The following is a 10,322-nucleotide window of genomic DNA, read 5'->3' on the forward strand; positions in this document are numbered from 1 at the left end:
ATATTTTGCAAAAAATGTCTTTCCGATGGCCATGCAACCCCACCGACCAACAGTTGCTAACAGTTCAGAAGGGGTGCTAAGAATTTATAAATAATTTATAAGGCATTAATAACTTCAATATACTGTGCTTCTTACATTTTGTTTATTTAAATTTCCATTATCTTGAAACTGAATATAATTTACAAGGTCATATTGTAAAGTGTGCATAGTTATTAAGCATGTTGTCAATTTTGCTGAACATGTATTTTTTTCAAATCTATATTATATTATATATATTGTTGATTTGAATGCTTCTATTGTTCTCCTCAGTTGTAAGTCACTTTGTACAAAACCCTCTGCTAAATGATTAAATGTAATATTATTTGACGTTTATTACATTTTAATAATATTTTTAATGAAAGTGACACAGACTAGTAAAATAAAACAGGAAAATCCTTGGGGTGGCTGTGCTGGTGCTATGCAAATTTCTTGCGGGGCTATTGGTATGATTTCGAAATATTTGGATTATGTTATTTAAATTGTGAGTTCGGCAAGCAGTTTTTGATATTTCAGGATTTCCCCATTCAAATAGATAGCACTTGGTCTTGAAAACAAGCCAGAAATAGCTGCCCAGAGGCGATGCAGAGGTCCTTTAAACGGGGCTTTGGTAACCTCTAAAAATGCCCCTGGTTTCAGAGCTTCACAAAGCAGTGTTTTGAAAGTGCCATCACTCATTTTGAGATAATTATGTGTTTATATGTCCGTTGATTGAAGTAAGTAATTAATGAACTAAACCATTCATTAATGATTACTGCATCAGCAACTAATAAAGATTCTGCCGCATCCAGTACCTTGTTGTTCATGGCATAGGATTATGTCAGGCTTAAGCTTGAGGTCTAGGATTCAAAGGCGGAACACTGAGAACATGCGGCTTGACACTACTATTTCATAACACTGTGTCTAGACTGGACAAAGACAATAGAACACATTATAATGATACTTCACTGGATACGACACTACACTAAACAACAAAACCTTGACAGTAAACGCATGCCATTTTCTATTTCTGACGTACTCCAAGCTTTTGCACTACTTCTGTTATGAAGGACAAATGGACTTGCAATGGAATGTGTAGACAGCTGGACATGGCTTTGACCAATTGTGGTAATTAACACATTAATTTACACTATTAGTTATACATTAGTTATATTACAATATGTTATTAAGGAATTAATACATGACATATTTAAATAATAGCAAATCATATATTAATATATTAATCATATAGATTCTATTAGTTGCTGATGCAGTAATCTTTAATTAATGGTTTAGTTCTTCATGAGTCATACATTAACACATGATTATCTGTGCATTAGTTAAGTATGAGTTAATGCATATTAGTGCACCCATATTGTAAAGTGTTACCCAAAAGGATACGAATGACAACTAAATTTGCAGTCTCGCGGTTCTGTGTGTGCGCACAGAAAACAGAGACATTGCCACAGTTCTTCTGGATTTAGTCTGGGTTTGTTTATGTTTCTTCATGTAATCACAGATGGACTCATGGTGAGATCAGATCTCCGTGTGGAGCATATACCGGCTGTTGTCAGACTCCTTGTGCATACAAAAATCTCACCGGATTATTACAATTAATGGCAAAAGGAATGTTTGGAAAATAAACGTATATATTTCCTGCTGATACACTACAGTAAAAGATATATATAACTTGCTTAACTTTTTTGTGTGAAAATACTAACGTACCTAAGACTTTTGCACAGTACTGTATGTCAGATGGACTCTTCCTGACTATAGGCAGTTCTTGCTCATTTCTTCTAATTTCAGCATTAATAACAGAATCCTGCATTGTTGATTTACTGAGGTTTTAAGTTAATATAATTTGATAGACAGTCAAGAAAAGGTAGGCTGTTTTAACCAGACATATTATGTGAGCACAAGAGCACAAAATAAGTGTTGTTTAAAATGTAGTCATCAACTGCTATTGGGAAGTTGCAAGCAATGTTAGCTGAATGCAGCCATGACCTTACCTGAACTCTGCAGCCATTCTGTCATCGTCTGCTTCACGTCAAACGAGAGCCAGCGATTGGACCAATCCTTGGAGACAAAGCGGGTGCCCAGATATCGAGCCTGATCGCCAACTCCACGATACAGTTCCAGCCTCTGCTCTTGGTCCATGGTGGGATTCTTAATCCGAAGCCGTAACTCGGCTTGAGCCAGCAGCCGGTAGTCTGGAATACTCTGTCTCATTTCTGATACGTTAAAAAACATCTGATGCTTTGTGCCATTCTGAGCTAGAGAGAAAGTGAGAAATAATAGAAAAGTTCATGGTTATTTTATAGCTTAGACAACAGACCACTCTTTTGTCAAATAAACCACCAAAGCACTGGAACATTAAGATAATAACCTGGATTTGCCAGGTTAATGGCATCAAATCTTTTATAGATATTTTGAGTTTTGTTTGAGGGACTAAGTAAACTAGGTATCCATGAGCAGAATTGTCTACTCTACTCTGCTTTGATTTGAATTCTCTAAAATTATTGTGGATAGTATCTACTTTTTCAGATAAATCCGCCCCTAAATGGCACCTAAAAAATGTCAGTCAGATGGACATTTTTCATGTCAGTCAGATGGACACTTTCAGTCTCAGTAGGTGGTTCTTGGCCATAATTACCTGCCAACAGCTACCAGAGTTTACAATACAGGTAAGGCAGCATTAATATTATATAGCTAAACGAGACTTGTGCTACCCATGCCTGTATTTTGACTGCAGCTGTAATTTAAAGAGGAAGCCATCATTAAGCTGTGTTTGGGGTTGCTATAGCCCAACTGTTTTTGCTGATGTTTAACATGGGAAGGAGGCCCATGGTGTGGCATGAGTTACACACCATAATTTAATACTTTTGATTTCATTTGAATAAACTCCTAATCCTAATTGTGTCATGTCACTGGTGGCTGCAATGGTCGCTTGTCAATGGAGAATTCAATAACAAAATATTTACTTAGAAACATACAGGAATCAAACTCATTAAACAGAACAACCACAACAACATAAAGTTACCATAACTCCCCCCTCCCGGAAGGCACGTCCTTGTGCCAATTATAGTCCAAACTGAGGAGGGAGGGAGGGAGGGAGGGCAGGAGCTCTGGAGGAAGACAAGGGGCTAGCAAAGGACAGGAAACAAGAGTAGATGGCTGCGGAAGAAATCAATGCAGCGATGGAGGTGGGAGGAGGTGGGAGTAGACGAGCGCAAGAGGAGCCAGACGGGGACCCAGAACACAGCCATGACAAAGGCCAATGGCAGAGTCAAAGGAGGGAGGAGCCATGGTGGAGATTTGGCTGGTAGACCCAGGGGGATAACAGACTGAGATGGAGCTGATGGAAGTGGATAACCAGGAATAGCCGAAGAGCCAATGACACCACGTGACACAGATGAATCTGGAGATCGAGACAGAGCCACAGTGATGAGTGTCCGCCAGGACTGAGGCAGAGCCAGTTAGACTGAGGACCATGGTGGAGTCAGAGGGAAGGTGGAGTCAGACTGAGCCAAAGGGGTGGAGGGACAAAGAGCAGCTGAAGGCCTGGAAGTCCATGGCACATGCATGTGGCGACTGACCAAGGCAGCGCCAGAGGGACGAGGGAGCCCGGTGGAGCCGTAAGGATGATGGTCCCAGGTGGAGTCGAGGGAGGGAGGAGTCATGGTGGAGCTGACTCATCGACAGGCCGAGGTGGAGTCAAGTCAAATCACCTTCATTTATATAGCGCTTTTCACAACACAGATTGCTTCAAAGCAGCTTAACAGTGATAATGGGAAATTAATTTTGTTTTAGATGAAAAGCTAAAGTACGTTTTTTTTGTGACAGGCTCAGCGGCTGGAGGCAGAGCCAGGGGATCCTCTTGCCAAGGCTGAGCAAGAGACCGGAAGACTCGAGGCAGACCCACGCAGCAGAGTGGAGCTGCAGCAGAGCCGAAGGACTGAAGGGAAACAGCTGAGGTGGGACCAAGGAACTGGCAGTCTTAAGTAGAGGAGGTGGGAGAGGGAGGCTGGGCATTATGGGCAGGGCTTCTTTCCATCCCTCGTACTCCATGAGCACGTCCACTGGAATGCACAGTATTGCCAGATCACACACCTGGTCAGACCCTTCATTGGGCTTGGGCTCCGGGGTGATGGTCGGCTCAGTCTTGCTCTCTGGCTCTTGCATTGCGGCAGGCTAAATCCTAATACAAATACAAATAGTATTCTAGTAAAATTCCAGTCTGGATTTATGAAAAATCATAGTACTGAGTCTACACTTGCACTAAGAGTATAAAATTACATTTTACTATTCACTGATTCTGGGAACTCAGTAATTTTAGTGCTCTTAGTTTTGAGTGCAGCATTTGATACAGTTGATCACGCTTTGAAAAGTGTGTGGGCATTCAAGGAACTGCCCTTAGCTGGTTCAGATCTAATCTTAAAAAAATAACTTTTTCAGTAGGTATTGGTCGTGCTGTTTCATCTGTAGCACGCCTTAACTGTGGTGTTCCTCAAGGGTCTATTCTGGCTCCCATTTTGTTTTCACTTTACATGCTTCCACTAGGTTAAATTATAAGGAAGCATGGAGGGATTTTAATTTTTATGCTGATGACACCCAAACCTATTTACCTTTAAAACATAATGACAAGCAAGTCCTAGAAACCTTGCTTGACAAGCAAGTAGGGGTGTCACGATTCTCCAAATCCTCGATTCGATTACATTTTCGATTCTAAGGTCACTGTTCGATTCGATTCTTACATTTATTTATTTTTAAGCACAGGTTGCTATGCCATTTTTAGACTAGACTTTTATGCAATATAATATCTGACCTTTGTTCGCAATGTACCACACTACATTGTCAAATGTATTTTAGTTAACATTTATTAACAACAATCTAACAACTTATATCTTCAGTGTTCAGTCAATTCCATCTAGTTTCTCTTTTGTAAGTGCAGTCTTCTTCACAGAAGATGGCATTCAAGTTCACAACAAAACAAACAAAAACAATAAAACAGCCATGTCCATAGTCTTCTCTGAACAATTAAGTGTCTTAACAAACTATTTCCGAACAGTTGAACATATATCACACTGATAATAACTACTTTTTATCCCCTGAGAATGATGACTGTATCTTTTCATTCTTTCATGTTCTTCCTAAAGACGGATATGTTGTTTAGAGCTGCTCTTTGAGTTGTCAAACATTTTTTATAATAGAACAAGACGGCAACTATAACAATTTTGTAGTTTCAAGTTCTTCTTAAAGAGGAATATGGAAAGAGAACTGCAAAACTATTGCTAAAATACTATAGTCAAGGCAAATGTGCGCTGATCAGACCTTCAATAACTTTCTCCTTTACATTATTGTACATGGAGGGAATCACCGTAGCTGTGAGATGCGATCTACTAGGGATTTCGTAGCGTTAATCTAACCAAGAGTTTTCCACCACCGAATAAGGTCTCATGTCTGCGGCTATGAATACTCCGAACGCGCGCGCATTTGCACGCGAATGTTGTCAACATAACTCAATGGAAATCCAAAATACTTCCACACCGGCGACTTCAGTGAAAGAGGAGGGGGTTCAAGTTCTGTCGATGGGTCTCCTGCATCTGCAGTTGCCATGCTATCTTTTGAATGGCTGTAGCTGAGGTTGACTCGCAGCACTTCAACACGTGTGTTTTTTTCCCCTTGGCAAGCAAACGGACGTGACATGGGGGCGTGGCAGCATCGACGATTCCATTTTTTAATTCGAAGTTCGAGATTGTAATTTAATTTCGGTCGATTTCGAACACCCTTATTTTAAAGACCTTGAACGAGTCACACATGCTTTTGTTTTGTCTCGCTTGGACTACTGTAACTCATTGTATATTGGATTACCCCAATCCTCGAAGTCACGGCTTGAGATGGTCCAAAATGCAGCAAACAGGTTTTTAACTGGGGTTTGTAAACGAGAACACATTACTCCGATATTAGTGTCTCTTAATTGGTTGCCAGTGCGTTATATAGCTTTCCTATAGCTCAAACAGTAGAGCATGGCGCTAGCAACGCCAAGGTCATGGGTTCGATTCCCAGGGAAAGCAAGAATTGACAAAAATGTTAAATGTGTACCTTGAATGCAATGTAAGTCACTTTGGATAAAAGCGTCTGCCAAATGCATAAATGTAAATGTTATAGAATTGAACTAATCATTTTGTTGTTTGTTTTTAAGTCTTGAAATTGTCTGGCACCTTCCTATTTGTCAGATCTTTTAAACGTAAATAGGTAACGTAAGTAAGATGCTTGCGATCCTCAGACAGTATTACACTGTCATATCCAAGATCAAGATTGAAGTTACGAGGTGACTGTGCGTTTTCAGTGGCCTTTCCTAGGATATGGAATAGTCTTCCTTTATATGTGAGGTCTGCATGGTCTGTAAATTAATTTAAATCAAAGGTACATTACTCTTGCATTTCATTCATTTTAACTTTTGGTTTCTTTTAACTCAAATTTAGTGATGTATTTCTTTTTTTATTGTGTTGGTAATGTGTTTTCTATTTTATTCTTTTCTCTGTACAGCACAGTTGTCAACTTTTGTTGTGTTTATTTGTGCTTTAAAAAATATAACTTAAATTAAATTATATATATATACATATATACATTTTATTTTGTTATCTTATTTATTTGTATCTTTTGGCTTTGGGGTGAAATGTGTACATGCTTTCATAGTATGTTTAGATATGTCTCTAAAGCAATGGGAAATAAAATTAATAATTTCTCATAAGCTTGGTACACATTAAGGACATGTTCTATTCATCATCCACGGTTGAGGGATATAATGTATTGATTATATTCACTATGGGTCCAAACACCTGTGGTCACACATAAAAACTGAACTGATGTCCAAATGAACTGCTCTTTGTTGATTGGTGTGTGGTAGATGAGGGTGGAGTGGGATTTGTGTGTGTGTGTGTGTGTGTGTGTGTGTGTGTGTGTTTACATAGGCTGGTGCTCAGGTAAGCTCAGGACAGCTGTCCTAACAGGCACTGAGACAAACCTATCATTAGTACTGGGTGCAACCAGATTCCAGCAGGCTTAAAAATCTGCCTCTCCAACACATGCTTTACTGTCCTCTTACTGTCGGAAAAAAAATATACATTCCAAATAAAACTACAGCCTAATACTATGTTTCAAAATATTTTTTTTTATAATTTTTTACCTGTAGACTGTACACTCAAGACATCCACAAGTGTTGTTGGCAAAATCAGTTTTGTGTCTGACCTGGGTATCATGTATGTGTGATACAATGTGGCAAAATCTGCAATGTAGTTTTTTGTCAAGCCAAAATCTATGCTACTGGGGAAAAAAGCATAATAGATAGAAGGATATGAACACCATATTAGATGATGACCGCAATCTATATTCCTGCAAAAGCAAATCTGTAATCCTAAAAAAATATTTTAACACAGATTCATTGCTAAAGTTCTGTCAGGAGTGAAAAACACTGTGGACAGACCTATTTTAAAATGGAGAACACTATACATAAGATATTTTTCTATTCATGTTCTAAAGGCCAATAATATTTTACTGCTTTCTTGAATGCATTTAAATGTATTGCAACAATATAGATTAATGTTAAAAACGATTATTGTTTTTTGTAAGGACAGCACGCTATTTCTGCTATTAGAACAACCTCTAACCCTAAATTTAAAAAAAATGCCACATAACTCACCCCACACTGTTTATGCTTCAGATGTGAATTATACCTCAAATTATGCAGTGTTGCTTGTAACCAGCCAGCAACATCCCAGAACACCCTAGCAACCACATAGCAATGTTTCTAAAACACGTATCTAAATTTTAGCAACTGCAGTGCAACACCCTGGCAACCAGCAGAGAGTTTTCCTTGATTCAAGCGCATGCAGTTTTCTTAAGTATTTTTAAGAAACAAAGTTTTTTTGGTCACACTTTATATTAGGTAGCCTTAACTACTATGTACTTATATAAAAAAATAAGTAAAATGTACTTATTGTGTTCATATTGTATTGCACACACTTTTGCTGATATGGAGGTGGGATATGGGTAAAGTTAGGGACAGGTGTGGTGGTATGGGTAAGTTTAAGGGTAGGGTTAGGTGTAAGGGAAGTGTCAACTGTGTAATTATAAATGTAACTACAGAAATTAATAATTACAGATGTAATTGCATGCAGGTATTTTTTAAAATGTAAGTACAATGTAAAAACATATATGTACACAATAAGTGCATTGTTAGTTAAATGTAAGTAAGGCCACCTAATATAAAGTGGGTCCTTTTTTTGTCGTCTTGCGAAAGTAAGCAATTACTACAGTTCTAAATACTGAGTGTGGGAGGCCTTGAAATTGCATCAATGTTTTCCACCTTAAACAAATGTAAGAAGCTTTATGCAAACACAAAATATAAAGAATAATTTTGTCCCACAAGGGGAATTGCAAGAGCAGGAATTAAAGGTTGCTATTTAGGACTATTTCCTCACAATCTTAGTCACACAGAAACAAGCAACCCTCTTTCCTGTCAAATGGGACTGTCAGACTGATAAAGGGGGGAAAGAAATGAGAGAAAAGACAAAAACACAGAATAGAGAGAAAGCTCAAGTTACAGGAAAGCCCCTAACCCCAGAGGAACACATAAAAAGAAAACATGAGAAGAATTAGTGAGAAGGTCAGCAAAGCTGACTCATCTACCCTTATCACCATTTTCTCTCATGTATTTCTCTGTCTTTGTCCTTGGTTTTCATCCTTCAAGCAAGCCCCATCTGCTTTTAGAGGTCTTTATTCATGATATGTGAATTGGATCACAGGCCTGATGTTTATGTCAAGTTTGAAGTGGTTAAAGGGGTAAGAGAGAAACAGAGGGCGGGGATGGTGGGAGATGAAAGCAAGTGACTGGTAAGCATCAAATGCCAAATTATTTCCACATCAGACGTGGCAATGAATTAACAACAGGTTTAAGACAAAAACTATAAGAAAAAAAGGGAAAAAATGTGAACAAACAGCTGTCAGGGTGATCAAACAACCTAATAGTTCAGAACAAACAGAATGAAGTATCCTCACAATGTTCAACCCCCTAGCAAGAACTTGTTGTTAAACCTTTGAGTTTAACAATCTAATGCATGAAGCCAACAGCAATAACAACTAGGCTATTAAAATACCACAGAACTTGATTTCACCAAGTGCAACATGTTCCTGCATCAACATCTTTGTTGATCCTGGAAAAACATTCCAATCAACCAATCAGATTTGAGGGACAAGTTAACAGTTTATGTGAAGTTTAGGCTTACAACCAGGGTTAGAAGCTCTACATCAGTGATATTCACCTATCATTTGCCTCTGATTTAAGGGATAACTTATGGGTAGGGTTAGGTTCATGCCGAGTTCAGACTGCACACATTTTTAAACTTGTTAGATCACTGCTCTTTTCACACTGCATGACTATCTGGGGTAGCATTCAGTTGCTGCTGTGTTCACACTGGGGCGACAGGGGGACACACTGCATGATCAACATGACATCATGACTTTGCATAAACATACACGCCACTTTCTAAAGCCAAATGGCGTGTTATCTGTACGCATTTTGAGCTATCCGCGTGTATGTCTACGCCATGTGATTCCGCGTGTATGTCTACGCTGTGTGATTCCGCGTGTATGTCTACGCCGTGTGATTCCGCGTGTATGTCTACGCCGTGTGATTCCGCGTGTATGTCTAGGCCGTGTGATTCCGCGTGTATGTCTACGCCGTGTGATTCCACGTGTATGTCTACGCCGTGTGATTCCGCGTGTATGTCTAGGCTGTGTGATTCCGCGTGTATGTCTACGCCGTGTGATTCCGCGTGTATGTCTAGGCCGTGTGATTCCGCGTGTATGTCTACGCCGTGTGATTCCGCGTGTATGTCTACGCCGTGTGATTCCGCGTGTATGTCTAGGCCGTGTGATTCCGCGTGTATGTCTACGCCGTGTGATTCCGCGTGTATGTCTACGCCGTGTGATTCCGCGTGTATGTCTAGGCCGTGTGATTCCGCGTGTATGTCTACGCCGTGTGATTCCGCGTGTATGTCTACGCTGTGTGATTCCGCGTGTATGTCTACGCTGTGTGATTCCGCGTGTATGTCTACGCCGTGTGATTCCGCGTGTATGTCTACGCCGTGTGATTCCTTGTGAATGTAAATGGATTTATAAACATACTAAATTATGTTTTTTTTTAACATGTAAAAATGCAGAATGTTTCTTGTGATGGTCAGGTTTAGGGGCAGGGGCAGTGTGTGTGTGTGTGTGTGTATGTGTGTGTGTGTGTGTGATGGGTA

At 39.5% G+C, this 10,322-nt stretch overlaps 1 protein-coding gene across 1 annotated transcript in view; it reads right to left on the reverse strand.

The window, feature by feature from the left end:
- Positions 1-10,322, reverse strand: part of tgfb1a (transforming growth factor, beta 1a) — a 32,446-nt gene that overhangs the window by 18,614 nt on the left and 3,510 nt on the right. The window contains exon 2 of the mRNA XM_079824552.1: positions 2,025-2,288. Coding sequence (XP_079680678.1) covers positions 2,025-2,288 — 264 coding nt within the window. The remainder of the gene's footprint in view (positions 1-2,024; positions 2,289-10,322) is intronic.

This window comes from Gobio gobio, assembly GCF_949357685.1.
Source record: "Gobio gobio genome assembly, chromosome: 8".
Lineage (NCBI taxonomy): Eukaryota > Metazoa > Chordata > Actinopteri > Cypriniformes > Gobionidae > Gobio > Gobio gobio.